A 19,518-nucleotide genomic window follows, 5' to 3' on the forward strand; every position below is an offset into this window, starting at 1 on the left:
TGAGTTGTCTCCTCCACTCCGTTTTCATGCTGTTCCCCTGATCCAGAACAAAATATGGGGTTTACTGAGCCAGAGTCCACTGGGAAAGCCAATCTCATCACCAAGTCAAAGCAGGCCAGCAGGGCAGTCACACAGAGCAGGGAATCCTGTCCTTGCAGGCAGTGGAGCAGAGAGGACACACAGGGCTGGCGTGGGAAGGGGGCTCTGCACCCCCTGAGCACCTGGGGCCGTTCCTGCTTCGCTGTTTGTGCATCAGTGAGCACCTCTGGTGAGTGACAGGGATCAGCATGTTCACACAGAGCTGTCAGCCACTGCTGGACAGTGGTACAGCCCATAATATATCACACAAGCACAGGGCCACAGCAGAAAGAAAGGTAAAACAGAAAAGAAATAAACCTGTTTATTGCAGCCATTTCAATCAGTGACTACCAAAACATTTGTGGCAGGTTTGCAGTATTGTTATTGCTGTTTTGCAGCCAGTCTGTGTCCGTTATATTAAGGGTATAGAAATTTGGCAGAAAATAAACCCCTTGCTGTTCCTCAGAGATCAAAGGGCCTTGGTGTGGCTCAGCCTAATTTCTGATTATAGCAAATTCAACACTGTAAGTCTTGTTGTGTTCAATAAGAACTTTCACAATCACAGAATTACAAATAATGAATTTTATTGTAGAAATACAAATTTGGAATTGCCACTAATAAATACGCTCACTGGATTAGAGCTAAATATATTAAAAAACAAAATAGAACAGCAACAGTTAATTCATTAAGCTTAACTTTACCATCAGTTGTGCCTATAAATGAAATTTCACTGGGGTACAGTCTGACACAGTTGGAAGAGCAAATCTTAACAAAGACGTGTTCCCTGCTTTGGGGAGGAGAGCAAAGCAATCCTGTTGTCCTGTCTGCAGTGGGGTCATATTCCTCTGCCATGGAGGATTTCAAATGCCAAATCTGTACTTTTGGGAGAAGTACACGTGAGGCTGCAATCAAAATACCCTATTGCTGCCATCCTAAATGATGGCAGGCACCCAGCTGATGAGGAAATGAGGGCTATCAAGGTTCTGATGACAAAGGCTGTGAGTCTTGGGCAGGGGCTGCATTAACAGGACATCACTCCCTCTTCCACTGGGCTCAGGCAGAGGTAAAGGGCCTCTGCCTGATAATCTATCACCCCTCCAGCAGACTCTCATGCCCATATTAATCCCTTCACCACGCTGGGATTTAGGCTTCATTCCTACAACAGGGCTAAATGACTTTGCTAATAACAAAAATGTATCTCAAAGATTTAGCTAAATCAAAATACAGTAATAACTTATTTAACTCACAATAGTTGAGTTATTAATAAATATGAATGAATTTTTCTTAACTTAGACGGTGAAGAGAGAACATCTGTATCATCTGCACTGCCTAGAGAGTTGCATTAGAGTACATTACTTGTTTTCTATGGTGAAGATTCAACATTTTGCGTGGGCTCCAGCTTTTTCTACAGTTCCTACTTCATGAAAAACTTGCACTTCACATAGCAGAGAATCTTTAGCAGTGCCTTTTCCAACTTGGGATTACCAAAAATCAGAATAAGGGAATGAACACCTGGAAATGCATTCAGATATATGGATATAAGAAGTATCATGGTATTTTCATTCTTATTGACATAAATTATTGTCAGGATCAAACATATGAAATTGATGCTGTACATCACTAAGAAGGAGAGAATTGATTTCATGGCCCTGATGTGGGCATCCATGCTGAGGTTGTTCCTGGAGTTTGTCTGCATCTTGCGTTTGTGTCTCCAGAGAGAAAAGAGAAGGAAAAGGGCAGAAAAGATGACTGCCATAAATGAAGCAGCATATCCAAAGCCCATGAGAAAAAAAGAAGAGAAAAAATGTTTATCCATTCTGACACTTGCTTCCAAAAAATTTCCAAGGCAGGTGAAATTGAGGTTGTTACTGTCAGATTCAGCGAGGTCATAGATAATGATGCTTACAGCTGAGGCTAAAATCCCTGACCCCAACAAGAGCCAGGGCACAATCCTGTCAATTTTTACTTTCAGGTAGATGAAGAACCTGTTCCTGAAATTCGCAATTTTTATACAATAAAAAACACAAAGACAGGCAGAAAACCACAAGTGGGAATAATTTAAAAAAGTTTGAAAAGATACAATAAGCTGAATTATGGTGTGAACATAAAGGTAATTGGGATAAATTATTGAAAGAAAGGAATATACCCATGAGATGCACAAATGCCAAAACCTGGAACATCCCAGAAGCAGCAAGATCTTCTCATTAGAGTTCAGGGTTTTCTTTTTGACCCAGGCAATGCAAAGCACACAGACAAGGAAAGCGTTTATCCACATGCCAGCAAAGGCCTCCAGGCTGATGATGGCCACAGCTGTGGCCCCGTATGAAGTGACATTGGATTGCTGTGGAGAGTGACAAGCTTCCATGCTGCGAGCTGGGGAGCAGAGCTGTGCTGGCCAAGGGGGCTGTGGCAGCAGTGCCTGAGGCAGGGCAGTGGCTGCTCTTGGTGGAGTGTCAGGGATGGCAAGAGCAGCTTTATAGAGCTGCTGCTGCTGCTGGGGGGGATTTTGGTGCTGCTGCTCTGGGGAGCAGGGCAGGTGCAGGGATGTAAATGTGCTGGGTATCGCCTTACCTGGGGCCGGTGTCACCCTTGACTATTTGAATGTTGGTTCAGGGGGGCTGTGTTGGGTGACACAAACAGCGGAGATGTTTTTGTGCAGTGGAGAGTGTTGTGATTTTGTGCCTGACCCCTGTTTGTTGGTGTCAGACTTCATGACCTGGGTTCTTGTCTCCCTTGCTCACCATTGATGCTCACTCAGAGTGGATTTTGCACTCAGCAAAGCACAGCCATGACAGTGAGGTGAGTAATCAAGTCAGGGAATCCTAATCTGGAAAACATTCATGTTGATCTGCTCTCCCCTATGTGCCTTGTGTCTTCCTACCAGCCCCATCTCAGTAAAGGATAAGAGTACATGCAGGTATTTTCTAAGTAAAATAGTTCAGAGCACTATCCTTGTTACCATCTGATTTTAGACACTATTTTAAGTTTTGAATAATACAGGAGGAGAAATAAATAATAAATTGCTGTTAAAATTGTATGTATCTCTCTTGTCTCTCTTTTTACTGGCCCTGAGCTCAAAGTTGACAACAGTTCAGATTATATTATAGCATGCAATAAAATTTTCCAGCGGTACTTGAACAATGCCCTGGATGTCCAAAAGCCTGCTTGTTTGTCTCAGTACTATCAGTTTATCTAATAACAGACTATCTCTCTATGACCTTTGCCAAAATTACTCCAGTCAGGGAATTTTGCTAACAGCCTCCTGTTCTTTCATCCAGGCAGATATTTTTTATATATGCTCTTATTTTTAATGTACACTTATTCATTCTTTCTTCTAGAATTATAGATATTTATAATACTTTAAAAGCAGAGCAAGTTCTGTTGTTATCCTCTGCTGTGTATTTCAGATCTGAATGCTGAAGTTCTTAACCTGGAGGCATTTGACAAGTTCAGTCTTGTGCTGATTTCAAGTTCTACAAAGGGAAACAGACTTACCTGAAATTTGGGAAGCTGGATGGATAATTTTTTATTAAAAATGTGGTTGGTACCACTTTGATATGACAGGTTTTTAATCTCAGGAGACTTTTTTTTTTCATTCTTGCCCGTATGAAGGACACAAATACCTGAGCCACATTTTTGTCTCAAAGTTTGTGTTATAGTGGAGTTAAAACCAGTACAAGCAGATTAACAAAAGGGATTATCTGCATTTAGTGACACCAGCTTGTGCCTTTGTCTACGAATCTGGGGTGGATTTGCCTTTGGGTGTGGGAATACTGACGTACAGCAGTTTGGGGCACTTCGTTCAATGTGGTGTAAGAAACCATAAGGCACCTGCTGTACTACCCAGAGTGGAAGAGCAACAGCTTTTGCCATCACCAGGTTTTTTACAGAACTGCAGCCAATGGAAGCATGTGCGTGCACTGCCCTCCAGGGAGGACAGAATGAAACTGGTGGTGGAGCCCCTCTGCTATAGACACAGGCTGAGAGCTGAGGCTGTTCAGGCTGGAGAAGAGAAGGCTCCAGGGAGACCTTAGAGCCCAGTCCAGTGCCTAAAGGGGGTCCAAGAGAGCCCCTATATATATATGAAAACAAATATATGCCCTCAGAATGACTTCTCTTTAGACATCCTCTTTAGGTTCTTCAGTTATTTTAAAGTTAAGGGTACTAAAAACCAAGTGTTTTTCAGACTGCTCTGATTTTGCTTCAATTTTTTTGTTTTGTTCTCACATCCACTGCTACACATCTGCAAATATGGTCTTTGTGCTGTGTTTTGACTCTCTTTGCTCACCTGTGAGAACATCCTCGACATGATGTATCTTGAGACATACTTATTTTACTAGTACTGTGTCCTGTTCAGCTTAGGTGTCAGAAACAATCATTCCTAAAAGCAAGTGCTGAAGAACACCCATGTATGCTAGGTGAAAGATTAGTGCTCTGGGGCCCTTCTTCTCCAAACAAGAAAAGATGTCTGTACTTTTTTCTCTGCAATGTGATCTCTTATGAATAGCTTCCTACTCTGATTTGTTTGGAGAAAAATATGTTGCTTAGGTTGAAGGACTGACTCCTTTCTAGGATAAGCCCATATCCTACTCAAAACTTACTGACCCAAGCTCTCTGCCTTGCACTGTGGGTGGTGGTGTCATGGCACAAGCCCTTTCCTGTCTAACTGCTGAACATAGGGCTGAACATCCTCACTTTTGTGACTTTTAATTTCAGATGTGAAATGAAGAACAGGATTCCATGCCTAAGTTAAAGGCACTCAGGTAATCCAGGGCACATGGAACTCATGGGAATACTGATGCACAGCAAACTAGAGATTTATAGAGCCCTTCCTGACCCATGCCCCCTGAGAAAGAAGACAGCAAGGTGCAGGACAAGAGTTTGTGATCTCTGAAACCCACCAGAAAACAAAGGAGCATCAAACTGGAAAGCCAAGGATTACTGATACAAGTGACCACTTCTGGAGGCAGAGAGTGGCAGGTTGTGCATGGAGCATCAGTTCTGGGATGGGATCAGCTGAGGGAAAACACTGTCACAGCATTCATAATCATACCTCTCTTACTTCTAATCTTTACAATGTGATGTTAATTATTAATTGAAAGCAGCACTGCGCCAAATTCTAATGGCGCTGGGCTGCTATAAACCTGGAATAATTCTGCTTGAGAGTGTGGCTTTTCTCCTGTGCAGTCAAGATCATAATGCTGACAGATAACAAACACAGGAGAAGGAGTCAGCAACTTTGGGCCAGATGGAGAACCTGTTATGTGAAGTCTGGGTGGGTCTTTCACCAGCTGCACTGAAGACATGAAGTTACCACATTCCTCTCTGCAATGTTCCTCCAAGTGGACTTAGGTAGTTGATAAGAGCAATGCCATCAGGTGCCATCCAGGGGGAAATCTGACTGTTATAATAATGCTTCAAAGGTGGAAAGTCCGATGCTGGTTGGCTGATGCTCCATGGAAAGCTCAGCAACATGCCCTATATATTGCCAGAGATAAGAGGGACCAGCTTCTGTTCCCAATGCAAAAATGGGCTCCAGCATCTTCCCACTCTGCCTGACACTTCTTCTATGTTCCGTCTATGGTTCTCCAGTCTCTGTAAGTAAAACCTGATTTCTACAGGCTCCTCTCAGTCTAGAGGCATACCTTATACTGGTTGTATTCCATTCTCTTCCAGGTGGGACATGTCTCCAATGAAGCTGGTAAGTGCTGTGTGAGCTGGTTTGAGTTTTGAAGCATTTCCTTCTACTTGCTGTGTGCCACCACATCCGAACACTGTATGTTTTGACTGTCTTGCAGATTCTGGAGCTGGTGAGATATTCAAAGACATTCCCCAGATCAACTTGGGTGAGTTCATGCCTAAATTCTCATGAGGCCTGAAGAGTTGTGAGCATAATGCTGAATTTTCAGTATTGTAAAGGAGACTGATGGTCAGGTAGCTCATGAGAGAGAATATAATTCAAGAGAATTATAATCAAGTGAGCTCTGAATTACCTTCCTCTCTCTGTGACACCTGAATCTATCCAGGACTGGAACCCTGTGTAAACAAGGGATGCAGATGTCTTTCCTTTCTGAAATTTGCACAGACCCATGGTGCTAAGGCAGAAAAACACTGTATGATTTGGAAGGACTCTGGAGTCCCACCAGCATTTTCTGCCCATCTCTATATGATTTTTATAAAGTTTTACAAACATGGAAAAAAACTTAGATGTTTATTGAGCACTGTCCCACTGTGTGACTCTTGTCACTACCAGAGAGCAAGCAGAGATTATCAAAGGTGACCATGGATAATAGTGCCACCACAAAGGCAAACATTGCCAAGAAGTAAAACTGAGTAGAAACTAGAAACTGCTGTTACTTTTATTATTGCCTATATTTCAGTGTATAGAGGCTGGTCCTTATTTATTTTCTGTAGCTGCCCAAGGACATTAACCTTGTATAAGTATGTTCAATATGGTTTATGAAATGAAATACATTTGATGTTTCATTGACACTATCCTTGATTAAATTGCATTTCAGCTGCTGGACTGGACCTCTTTCAGGGCGATATATTGCTCCCTGTAAGTAATTAAAACCTTTCTGTTGCTTGTCCTAATTGTATTTTTGCTACAAATCAGCTTAGCTCCCTGCAGTAGATGCATCACCAGCTGTTAATTCCTTTTTCAGAAAAACCAGCGAAATGCCTTAAGAAGTGAGACCTACAGATGGAAGTTCCCTATTCCCTATATTCTGGGTGATGACCTAGGTAAAGGAGACACTTTATTCAGATTTTATCTCCAATCCTTTTTTGTACTGCAGTCCCTGTGATAAAAAAATTGCCTTTTCCAGAACTGTTTCTCTCACACTAAAAATGTTACTAATAACTACTTATTGTAGTCTTGTTTATATCAAAATTATTTTCCTTCTAGAGCTAACATAGCAAACCACAACTTAATCAAATTCAATAATTCCTTTTCAATCATTTTTCCTTTGGTTCCATGTGTGAATCTGTACATATCTTACGTCTCCAAGGTGAACAAACTGCAGTGTATTAAAGGTTCTTTCCTTGTTTTCCAGACCTGAATGCCAAAGGAGTAATTCTCCAGGCATTTGAAATGTTCCGCCTGAAGTCCTGCGTTGATTTCAAGCCATATGAAGGAGAAAGAACCTACATTTTTTTTAGCAAACAAGATGGGTAAGGGTAATATCAAATTCTGTTTAGTTTTGCAATGTAGAATCAGCTGGGAACCCATTCCATTTGACTTCAGCAGTCTAAAGGTTTGCTGTCAGCAGAGAAAAAGAGGCCACCAGGAAAACAACTCATTTTGCATTCTCAGACAAAGAGCTTGCAAGCAGCTGCCTCCCTCTGCTGACTGTTATTTACAGGATGAGCTCTGAAGGTGAATCCCAGCATCTCTGAGTTTTCATCAACTACTTCCAGTTTTCCATCTAGGGTTGTTTTCCATTTCAGTGAAGAGCCCCACGTACATCCTTTTAACTTACCAGGAAAGTGAATGTGAATAGCTAGAATTCAAGTTTGGAAATTTTTGTAAGACAGACAAAAAAAAAAAAAAGTGATGGAAAGAGAGTTTATTGTAATATATCTGTTGGTTTGGAATGGCTCTTCTTTAATGACTAGTCTCTCAAAATCTGAAAGGGTGGTATAGACAGAAATTCAAGTTTTTAAGAACTGAAAGGATTTATTTTATTTCCTACAACTAAGTATGTTTTGAAAGAAAGTGAAGAAAAGCACAAAAATCTTATCACTATATCAGCTATGAATATTTCTTATTTTCCCAGAAGTTCATGTTTCTGCCTTCAGCTCTTCCTTGAGTGTCCTATGACACTTGTCGTACAAGTTTGCAAGCTCCATAATTTTTGACAAGTCAGTGTTGAAGATCTTAATACTGGAAATGTATTTTCACACCTCTGGCCAATGCAAGGCATGGTTGTTCTTAAAAAGGACCAAATGTTGCTATTCTAAATACTCCTGAGTTTTTTCTCTAGCCCAAGTTATTGCAAAAAAGCTCAGCCTGTTTTGATGAATTTACTGTTTCCATGTATGTTTTATGTTTCTTGGCAAAATGGAAGCTGATGCAGGACTAAACTTCTGTGGCTTTTCAAAAATGCAGGGTGAGCTTCCCTGACACAGAGGATAAGTAATGAAGTGATAGTTTCTGGGGGTAAGTCTGCTTTCAGAGTAGCATATTTTTAGAGAATTAAGGCATGTGGTCAGCATCTAAATAATGATTTATGTGACTCCTTTAATATTAAGAACATTTATGATTGTACTTTAAATCCAGTGAGCAGATTGAGAAGTTAAATACAGAGAACAGGGAGTAAGCTCTCCCTCTTTCTCAGGTGTTGGTCCATGGTGGGGGACCTGCAGACTGGACAGAACCTCTCAATTGGGTCAGGGTGTGACTACAGAGCTATTGTGGAACATGAGATCCTGCACGCTTTAGGATTTTACCACGAGCAGTCGAGGATGGACCGGGATGACTACGTGAATATCTGGTGGGACGAAATTATTGCAGGTGGGTTTTAACATTCAAGTTAGAATTTGCAAAGTGCAGATTTGTCAATATCCTATTTGCACTTCTAGATTTTAAGACCTTTCTAAAGATAGAATTTTAGAAACAGTAGGGCACACCTGAGACCACAGTAAATCAAGAAATTTTGGTACCTCTTCTCTGGTCAAAAGCCAGAGATTGTCTAAGGCCAGAAGATAGAGGCCCTGCTTGGAAATCAGGACTTTTATTTCCCCTTGGCTCCAGGATTGATCTGCTCTCTTATTTTAAACAAATCACTTCCCATCTCTCTGAATCTGTTTCCTCTTACCATGTCATGCAAATTGTAAACTTAGATGGTGAGATTTGAGGTGGCTCTTCTTTAAGCAAAGATCCTTTCAAAATCTGAAAGGTTTTTATATTCAGAGATTCAGGCTTTCCTGAAACTGGAAATATTCACTTTGCCATGAAAAAAACCTCAAAATTATTAGATCAGATGGGAAATATGAAATATTTCTCTCCTGCCCAGCGTGTCTCTGTAGGTTTTTGCTTTCAGGTTTAGTATTATCAGGTTCAGTGGCTTTATGAGTTTCAGCAAAATCTTCACAGTCCCCCTGGTGCCTAGGCAGTTTCTTCTGTAGTCCTCTGTGAGATCTGATTATGTATTTACACAACAATGATTTGTTTGAAAAGGAGTGGCTAGGGGAGGGTTTTTTTAAATTTTATTTTTGATAAAAGGTGCAATTCAAGTATCTGTAAGAAAACAATTCCAAGCTCTTATATAACCTCAAGCCTTGAACTGAAGACCTTTGTGATTTGCAGAAGGGCAGGGCAGTTGTTATACAGAGAAACTGTAATTACCCAACAGCACAGTCATGTGATGTTTTATCTTTGAAAAAGAATGCCAAATATTCTGAAAACATTATTTGCAGTCAGAAATGCTGGCAAGATCTTTTTACTTTTATACCAAAGCCTGTGAAATGGCTCCCTCTCTTTGCCCTAGCAGACACCTTCATAATGAAAAACTTTCTCTAAGGGCAAATTACTTCACCAAGAAACCATGAGGAATGTGTTTCCAAGGGCCATTTCAGTAGAAATACCAATATTATAAATCTAGGGTAAAAATACCTTTTTTTCCCCCAGAGATTGCTAGGGCATTCTTTACCTAAAGGAGAACAGAACCTGAAGACACTCCAGGGTTGTCATATTTATCTCCTTTATGAGTTTCAGGACCTCTCCTTCTCTATATATGATCTAATATCCTGGGAAATGTTTGCATCAATGTTCACAGATTCTGGAATGGAGTATATTAATCCTTAATCCTTCAGGATCATTACTGTTAAACCATTCCTATTAATTGTAATCTAACCTCCTATATATACCATTCTTTACAGCTCATTGGTATTTGTTTTTGAATTTACTGAAGTCACCTGTGAGAGCACAGAGCTGCAATCAAAAGGCACTGCTTTGTTGTCCAAATGACAAACACAAATCTAAGTTTCAATATTTTGTTGCAAAGTAATTGCTTTTGGGTATATAATTTGTGCCTTAGAAAACTGTATCCAAGGGGATGTGCTAATGCCATTTCCTTTCAATTTTCTCTAAAAATGAAGCACTTTTCTGTTCTTTTACCAGGCAAAGAGCACAATTTTGTGAAGTACAATGATAGCTACATCACTGATCTGAACACCCCCTACGACTACGAATCATTGATGCACTATGAACCACTTTCATTTAACAAAAATGAAAGTGTCCCCACAATTACAGCAAAGATACCAGCATTTGATGACATAATTGGACAACGTCTAGACCTCAGTGCCATTGACCTGGAAAGACTGAATCGCATGTACAACTGCAGTAAGTCAGAATTTAACCATGGCAAACTATTTATTTGGTTATACTTGAGCCAGGCTGGTCCACCTTCCTTACATCTCTAAAATAACAAAAACTCTTCTCAAATGTGCTTCAGGAGGTATGGGACAGGACGTGTGGTGTGCAGATAAACACAAACAGTTTATTCCCTTCTCATCCGTTTTTAGCTCTTCTCACTCTCATGATTTTTGTAAAAATTAGTCAAGGCAAGTCAAACCATTCACACTTTTTCTTCCATGCTGCTCCCAGGAGTTCAGACCTGTGGTTGTGTACTGCCTGTGGTGTGCGGGCAGCCTTGTTGTGCTTTTTTAAGGTGAATGCAACTGCACTTTGTCCTCTTTTACTGACATTTGGTCTTAATCAGATTATTTTGCTCCTGAGATTGGCTAGTTCTAGAATCCCGCACTGTCTAGGTGTTTGCTGAGCTGGTTGAAGATGGTATCACTGATCATGGTTGTTACTGAAAAGTTATTGTCCCCTCAGTGCTGCCAGCAGAAGCATCACCTTGCAGGCAAAGTCAGCTGAACCAGCTTAAGGTAACAGGGTGGACTTTGCTTAGAGTGGAAGGACAGAGCTCAAGTTTATCAATCAGGGAACTGCTGTGAAGAACAATAACTTCAGCTGAGGAATGGTTACATACACCAAGGCTGGCAAACAGGCACAAAGACAGTCACTGCCACGTGGGGCTCTTTAACCTTCTCCAAAGAGGTCAAAGGTGGTTGTCTTTATCCAGGGAATCCCTCCAGGAATCCAACGTTTCCTCCTCTGAGTCATTGGGCTCACATCCCCTAGCGTGAGGGTTGTCTTCTCTACAGGATGGTTATACTGCTGTAAACAAACCCCACCAAAATTAGAGCAGAAATTTTAATGAGCTACTACTCTGAGGTGACCATGTGTGTATTTTTTTTCAGCTTCAACTCACACCTTTTTGGACCAGTGTTCTTTTGAGTTTGAGAACATCTGTGGTATGATCCAGGGCACCAACCATGACCAGAACTGGGTCCACCAACAGAGCAGTGTGACGGGGCAGGAGGACCACACACTTTCTGGGCGCTGCAGAGGTAAAACAAAGGAATGGGACACTTTCTGAGCTGGGTTTTCTCCAGGGCTGATTACAATGACAGGTTCAGAGAAGTTGTTAAAGACTCTGTACAGTGCTTGCACTCCCACTCTCACTAAACTTTTTCAGTTTAGTGGAATGTTGTCCACACTAGCAAGATCAAGGGGGACAAAGAACAATCTTAACTAGGGGTCTTTTAAATATAACCTGGGAAATCATTTACTTCAACTTCCAAAGTCTGTATAAGAGTTATGTTACCTCATGATAAGAATCAAACAGCACTTGTAGCCACTCATAAATGTTGTGCTTGCAATGCAAATGGGAAGTTAAGCTTGTGGAGTTCTAGTTCTGGAAGTAGAAGAAAGTTGCAAAGATTTTATGATAGGAGTTCAGGGATACTTTTTATTTTCATGTGGTAATTTCATCATTTTTCAAAGGAAGACATTCTCAAAAACAGAGCAGTGAGCCCCAGTCACAGTCACAGGGTGCTAGTTTACAGCTGAGAATAAAGATGAAGTCCCAACCGGCAGTTCTGAAAAGCAAGAGCCTAATTTCTCATTGTTTAGACAGGATAAACTACAACACACTTTCAAGATAAAAGTGACTTCTGTGGTAAATTTTGCTTCAGTACAGGGGGAAGGAATCCTGACCTAAAGCACATTCACTTGTCCTTTGTAACTCTTCGACTTGCTGTACTCTGGAGTAGCTTATTCCCCTCAAGTGACCCACCCACTGGAAAGAACAGATCTCCAACCTTTTATAATGCTGGTAGTTGTGGATCAGGCCCAAGAATACAATATAACTCAAGAAAACCACCTGATATTTTCTAGAAATACATGTTTCTAACCCTCAGCTGATTCTTAATTCTTTCTCTCCTCTCTCTCACCCCATACAGTACAATTGTAACTGGAGAAAATAATTTAAATGAGTTGTTTATCAGGTAAAATCCAGTCTGCCTGAACTGAGCACTTAATGTGCACTTAGGCTTTAAAATCCAGTGACTCAGTACAAAATAAGTATCAATGTTATTTGAAGCGTTAATGGAGAGGGGTGGGTGCCTCTGAGGATCTCCAAAGTGTAGAAATGAATTGCATGAGTAGGGAGTGTCTCTCCTTTTGGCACCTCTAAAGGGTCATTGACACTATCAGGAATTTTGATGTTTTTTGAGAAGTGGTTCTGCAATCAGAATCATCTCAAGTGGGGGCAAATTCTAAGTTTCTCACATAGATGGATCCTATTTTGCCCAGACAGCTTTGGTATTCTGGGTTTTTGACTTACTGCTGGCTAAACGGAAGGAGGGAAAGTACAGCTTAACATTTAGGGGGTCTGGTGAAGTCTGCCAGGGCCATATTCTAATTGCCATGGATACTTACTGTTGCCTTTGACTTTCTTATCAAAAAGGACACGTAGTCTAGATCATTTGGGGGTTTGTTACCACAACAATTTCAACAACAGGCTCACAGCGCTGCTTCTCACTTGTGATCATACTTGGATTTAATACACTCACATTTAAAATAAGTTTAGCTGATGGTCAAGTGTCATACATTGCATAGAGCAATCTCTAGCAAGGCTTCTGTGGACATGAGTTCAAAACATTGCTACCATGTGGAAGGGAATGGAGATCCTTCCCCTGACAGATTAGAGAGAACCTAGTAAACAGCTCAAAACCCTTCACTAACCATGCAGGAAGCTGCACTGCCTTTATGCAGGTGTAACTGTTGGAACAACATGATCTTTAAGGTTCTTTCCAACCTAAACCAGTCTGTGATTCTACGATATGTTATCTTGGACAGGAGTCCATGGCACTTTCACACAACAGCTAAAAAAATTTAACTTATTAATTTAATCTTTGACTAAATTGAATAACTAAAAAGCGACACAATACCATACAGGTAAGACATGACAACTTCATGTGATACCAAGATATGATGTGTGCAAATGGTGAATCCTTGTAAATATAAGGATAAAAGTAGACACTTCAAAACTAAAGTAAAGAACACTTCAAAAATGTTAATGGACAATTAAACTAGAGGAGCAGGAATTCTTAAATAATTTTCTTAAGATGAGTAATTGAGTTTTGAAGTGTTTGGGAAAGCTGTTTAAAAAGACCTTCTGCATGTTCAAGGTCAGGACAGTGCTAGATTTGTGTCCAACCCCTTTTTATCATCTTTATTGCTGATAAGAAATTATCTAACTCTTTACAAGGCAATATAGCATGTGATCTCTAAGATCTCATTTTTAGATTATCTTCAGTATAAATCAAATTTAAAAATTTATCTACTAATTGCTTGTGGTCAGCACTGAATCCTCTGTTTCATATATCTCTGACACTCCTGAGGAATCCAATTTCCAATTAGAGCAACTAATGCAAAACTGACAGGAGCTGACAGCAGTGAGTTCCATGTATGTGCTGAACTACTACTCCTGTTTTTATCCCAGTCTGTCTTGGATGGTTATCACATGCTATTTCCTTTACTATTCACATTAAGTACTACTCTTCTGCTTACTAAAAAAGTGCAGTTGAAATGATGAATTTACACTATGCAGCTTTGCAGGAAATGTGTAAACAGGGAGTGACAGTCTACCCTTTCTTCCCAGATGCTGGCTACTTCATGTTCTTCAGCACCAGCTCTGGCCAGGCAGATGAGGTGGCAATCCTAGAGTCCAGAATCCTTTATCCAAAGAGAACTCAGCAGTGCCTCCAGTTCTTCTATAGGACCACAGGAAGCCCTTCTGACAAGCTGATCATCTGGCTTAAAGAGGATGATGGCACTGGGAACATTCGCAAGATGAGGAAAATTCAAACCTTTCAAGGTAATTCTGGAAATAAGATGAATATTTGGGTAGAGGGGAAGAGTTGTCTTACTGTTCCCATGAATGCAGAAGACTGTCTCAGAAACCAAAAGATTTTCCCGAAGTTGCCAGAATACATTGCAATACAGCTAAGAATTTTAGTATTACATGAGGAACTGTGGGTTGTAATATTGTAAATTTGGTGCTTCACAGCAGAAGTCACAACATCCCTAAAACTGTGTTACACTTGGTGATTAAGAGGGACCCCAAGCCATGCTGAGACCAACTGACTGTCTCCACTGGCTGTTATATGATCTAAGAGTGTGCTGTTCAGATGTAAATACCTGTGCTCCTCTGCAGTCAATACTGCAGACTGATTTTTAGATAGTTGGAAATATAAAAACATATGCAGTTTTGGAAATGTGAACTGGATTCCCCTTTAGGTGATTTGCTAAATAGGACAAACTCAGCCACTGAGGCTCCATGTGTTTTATGTTGTCAAAGCACAAGACCTGTCATAATCTGCCTACATCAGGCTGCAGCAGCTTGCAGGGAGGGATAATTCCCTGGAAAAGTGTTAGAAAAAACTAATTCTAACACTTGATTCCCACCCTCCTTTTTGTCTTAGCTCTTAGCATGTTGCCCTTTCTAGTAGAGACTGTCATTCCCTAATGTGTGAAGAGTTCTTTGTACAACATCTCCAAAGCATTTAGATAACAAAACAGTGTGGATATATTATAGTAACAACATCAACTTAAGATCTCTGCCCTTCAGGACTCTGTGAGAGGTCCTAAAAGTGCAGCTGGGATGGATGGCTAGGGGCAAGTTGCTTCATAATATCTCTAATCACACTGATAGCAATGTTTTGCTTTCCTTTTATCACAGCGGACAGTGACTCCAACTGGAAAATTGCCCACGTAACCCTCAACGCTCAGAAGAAGTTCCGTTACCTCTTCCAAGGACTGAAGGGCAACCCCAGCTCTTCATCGGGTGGGATTGCTATTGATGATGTCACTCTGACAGAGACCCCCTGTCCCACAGCTGTGTGGGTCATTCACAACTTCAGCAAAATCCTTGAGAACTCATCCATCAGTGTTATTGAAAGCCCCCGTTTTTACAGCCCTGAGGGTTATGGATTTGGCATCAGCGTGTTGCCGAACTACCAGAACAGCAGCTACACTCGTGTTGCCTTCCACCTGTGCAGTGGAGAGAACGACGCAGTTCTGGAGTGGCCAGCTCTGAACCGACAGGCCACGCTCACCGTGCTGGATCAGGACCCTGATGTCCTGAAAAGGATGTCCTCAAGCAAAAGCTTCACCACAAGCAAAGACCACATTAACTCAGGTAAGAGGTGCCTGCCTGGAGGAATGTTGGCAGCGAGAGCCAAGGAATCAGAGTAAGAGAACTGAGTGTAGGACTCAGAGCTGAGAAACTTTGGACATATTTCCCAGTTTGGGAAACTTTCCTGTGTACAACTTGCCAGTGTGTGACTCAGAATTCCTGCCTGTGGAAGATTGTATAACATGAAAAGTGACACATACAAGGTTGGTGTTATTATGAACAACCCCTGGGATATCTGAGTATGATTCTAAATGTAGAATTCTCCTGAGAGCAGGAAATTCCCATTCTACCTGTGGATTGTCCATTGTGATAGGTGACATATCATCACAGGTTGGTGGAATGCCAGCAGGGTGCAGTATTCTGTTAGTAAAGCAACAAAAATTTGAACCTGCACTTTGGAGGTTCAGTCAATTTCAACATACTCAGTGAACCTCAACCTACATGGTCTGAATGCACAACATTCACCCTTTCTCATGGATGTGTTAATTCAAAATCGTTCAGCCTGGAGAAGAGAAGGCTGAACAATCAGGGTGACCTAATTGTGGCCTTCCAGTACCTGAAGGGAGCCTGCAGGAAAAATGGAGAGAGACAATTTACAAAAGCATGGAGTGCCGGGACAAAAGGGAATTGTCTTCAAACTGAAAGAGAGTAGGTTTAGAATAGATATTAGGAAGAAATTCTTTTCTGTGAGGATGGCTGGGCACTGGAACCAGCTGCCCAGAGAAAATGTGGATGTCCCATCCTTGGAAGTGTCCAAGGCCAGGCTGGATGGGGCTTGGAGCAACCTTGTCTAGTGGAAGGTGTCCCTGCCCATGGCAGGGGTTGGAATGAGATGATCTTTAAGGTCCCTTCCAATCCAAACTATTCTCTGATTCTATGACAGAAATAATTATAGGACAAATGGAGTCTGTTACAGAATAAAGTACTATACATGAATCTTCATCACTTTCTACTTTTTCTAGTGGAAGTTAAGTACATACTTTTTCAGTAGGAGCTTTTAAACTCTAAGTATGAATATGTTCAATAAAATCATAGGAATGACCAAAATCTGCTAAATTCTAACCCATAGGTACTTGCAAACTGGTGGGGGAGCATCTTTACTCAGGAGGAAACTCTTAGCTGGTGACAATGAGGAGGCAATTTGTGTTTGGTTAGTTCTCAATGAAAGAGGAGTTGTGGAATTTCAGTGGTCTCACATAGACTAAGAATCCTCACGCAGACCATACCTGAAGATCACCTGGAACCTTTAGTTGGTCAGTCCTCTGGGATTTGTTTGGGGATTTCAGGTCTAAACTTGATTTTACAGCATAAATCCCCTTTAACACTGTAATGCAGAAAGCAGTCATGTAGTACTTTGAACTGCACGACATTGTGGTGCTCATTTTCTCTTTGCAGATAATGGAGCTATAATATGGGATAAACCATCAATTGCTGGAAGATATGATGAGTCGTGCAATTGCAACAGAAGTGTAGCCTGGGGGTGGAGTAACTTCATATCCCACAGACAGATGAGACGGAGAAGCTTCCTGAAAAATGATGACCTGATTATTTTTGCAGAATTTAATGGTAAGGACCCTTTTCCTGATTCTCCTTACAAAACAGGTGATTCTTTCTATTTTCATACATTCAAATAACTCTTGCCACCTGTCTCCAACATCTCTTCTACTGGGAATCAACTTTAAAAAGTTGATTAATGCTTTAAAAAGCATTTCTGTTACCTAATGTCAGGTGGGTGAGGTTGACTAAAGTGATTGTGAGTTCAGGGGGATCTAAATGGCAGTGAGTTTTGAAATGCTAACTTCTTAGACACCCTTAGGCACCCTGACCAGTAGCTATGTCCATTTCTAAGCACTGAACATACTAAAGGCTATCCCCACTGTGTTTATTTCCAAGTAGGATGGCCTCACTTGGCATAATTTTTCAAAGTACAGAACATCACAGATTTACCTAACTTGTTTCTGTAATTTCAGTCTTATTTTCTGTCTTGTGCTTTAAATACACAGAACTTGTTGTGGTACAGCAAGAGCTCTGTGAAGGGAAAATGGACAAGGAGCACCCTCTGGTCCACAAAGCACCCTGTGAGCCCCTGATATGAGGCACACTACGCATAGTATCACTCACTGATTCTGATGTCTTTTTCCTTTTTTTAAAAGATATAATTCACCTCGATAAAACTGAAGTTCCTGTTCAACGTGTGCAATCTGCCCTCACGGAAGGCCTTGTTCTTGAAAGGCAGAAGAGAGCAGCCCATGACATGGAGCCTGTCCAAGACCAGCTGCCTTATCTGCCAGACCCATGTGACCCAAACCCTTGTCAGAATGATGGAGTCTGTGTGAATGTGAACGGAAAAGCAAGCTGCAGGTACCACAGACCTCCTCCCTCCTTGCCCTGGCCTTCTTCTTCAAGCAATGCAGCTAAAAACTATTCAGAGCTACAGATCTCAGAGGTCTAAGCCACCAGGTCTTCAAGGAAAGGGAGAAACAAAACACTTTAGCACAGTGACTGGTTCCTACCAGCAGCCAGGAGGGCAGGTTTCTTTGCATAAAGCAAAGAAGCCCCATTCTGTGGTGCTGCCAGCGTGTGTAAATAGCCTCCACACAAGGTGGGAACGTTGTGATGTGAATCCCTCCAATGGGAACAGCTCATCTGGGATAATGAATGTGAGGAGCTTGGGGTGAGGGCATGACAAGGCTGCTGATCCACTGAACCTGTGCTTTGTTTTCCCAGGTGCCCATCAGGACAAGCCTTCTTCTTCACAGGTGAGAGATGTCAGTCAAGGCAGGTCCACGGGAACATCCTGGGAATGGTGATTGGTGGAATTGCTGGAACTATTGTCTTATCTATCATCCTCATTTCCATGATGGCTAGAAGATAAAAAACTGCAGGGGGGACAAATCTCAGCCTGCTGTTTTTCCATAGTTCATAAGATACCGGGTTTCAGTGAAAAATGATGAATACAAATAGTAGAAAACCAGTCATCATATGGATTAAAAGCTCTGTCAACAGCTTGGCAGCAGTCTGGTTTTTTCTGAGGGATGTGGCAGTTAAAGTGTGTCATGTAGAGCTTCTGTCTGATGAACATTCATACACTGCCTTTCTTGTATGTTTTTTGAAAGTTTTGTTTCTTCATCCCATAGCAAGCAGCAGTGCTGAGAGCCTATGCATTTACTCTCAGCCACAGTTCAAACTCAGATTAAATAACTGGCAAAACCTCTCAAATCACTAGTAAAAGTCAAACCAAAACACATGTATTAAGATTCTGGAAATGTTCCTACAAAAATTGCTCAAGAATTCTAAAGGGTACAGATCTTTATGTAAGTCAGTACATCATCACTCACTTTCCCTGGGGCTGTGCTGGTTTTCTTACACTAATTAGCTATTACACAGATTTCATAAACTACTATTCCATGGTTTTGGCCAGTGCTCTAGCAGGGAAATACATCCACATTAAAGTTAGCTGTCTTTCTAGAGGGTTTCATCACATAAGGTTTTCAAAGACTCAAGTGTACAGCTATTCTCTGAGCCTAATGAAGGGGGTTTTTAAAGCAACTATAAAACTCCCATAATTTCAACAGGCTCTGGATGGAATTGGAGCAGAGTATCAATTATCATAGGGTAGAATCTCTCATGTTGCCATTAAGTTCACATGTCTTTGGAAACCATAATCTCACAAGTCGAGGAGTGTGTGAAGATGAAGACTGGGTCTGTGGTACTACAGTGTGCTGGATAAGGTGTTGACATCCTCGAACTTAACTGCAGATATCAGAAAGAAATTCATCTATATGTCCTAAGATCTCTGCTTTCAAGGGCTCTAACAGTTTCCACACTTGAAGCTCTGATATCCAGGTTTCCTGGGAAAGCAGTTTCTTTGTCTCTGCAGGAGTTC

The 19,518-nt window shown here is 41.2% G+C and overlaps 2 protein-coding genes across 2 annotated transcripts; one reads left to right on the forward strand and one right to left on the reverse strand.

Annotated features, from left to right (window-relative positions):
- Positions 1-1,484: 1,484 nt before the first annotated feature.
- Positions 1,485-2,609, reverse strand: LOC116441897 (taste receptor type 2 member 9-like). Its single transcript, XM_032104304.1, has one exon. It carries the CDS (start codon positions 2,441-2,443, stop codon positions 1,493-1,495), a length of 951 nt encoding a protein of 316 aa, XP_031960195.1. The 5' UTR covers positions 2,444-2,609; the 3' UTR covers positions 1,485-1,492.
- Positions 2,610-5,606: 2,997 nt separating this feature from the next.
- Positions 5,607-18,902, forward strand: MEP1A (meprin A subunit alpha). The gene is made up of 14 exons (XM_032104285.1): positions 5,607-5,675; positions 5,755-5,779; positions 5,877-5,924; positions 6,597-6,637; positions 6,744-6,822; positions 7,134-7,251; positions 8,418-8,593; positions 10,202-10,423; positions 11,350-11,499; positions 14,097-14,312; positions 15,177-15,635; positions 17,028-17,198; positions 17,786-17,993; positions 18,360-18,902. Exons 1-14 carry the CDS (start codon positions 5,607-5,609, stop codon positions 18,505-18,507), a joined length of 2,130 nt encoding a protein of 709 aa, XP_031960176.1. The 3' UTR covers positions 18,508-18,902.
- Positions 18,903-19,518: the final 616 nt, after the last annotated feature.

Source organism: Corvus moneduloides, chromosome 3, assembly GCF_009650955.1.
Source record: "Corvus moneduloides isolate bCorMon1 chromosome 3, bCorMon1.pri, whole genome shotgun sequence".
In the NCBI taxonomy this organism is placed as follows: domain Eukaryota; kingdom Metazoa; phylum Chordata; class Aves; order Passeriformes; family Corvidae; genus Corvus; species Corvus moneduloides.

Excerpts from the sequence above, each read along its gene's own strand:
- MEP1A (XM_032104285.1), top strand. The coding sequence starts at position 5,607 with ATGGGCTCCAGCATCTTCCCACTCTGCCTGACACTTCTTCTATGTTCC. Across the intron at positions 5,780-5,876 it reads ACATGTCTCCAATGAAGCTG|ATTCTGGAGCTGGTGAGATA; the intron begins GTAAGTGCTGTG and ends ACTGTCTTGCAG. Across the intron at positions 5,925-6,596 it reads CATTCCCCAGATCAACTTGG|CTGCTGGACTGGACCTCTTT; the intron begins GTGAGTTCATGC and ends ATTGCATTTCAG.
- LOC116441897 (XM_032104304.1), bottom strand. The coding sequence starts at position 2,443 with ATGGAAGCTTGTCACTCTCCACAGCAATCCAATGTCACTTCATACGGG.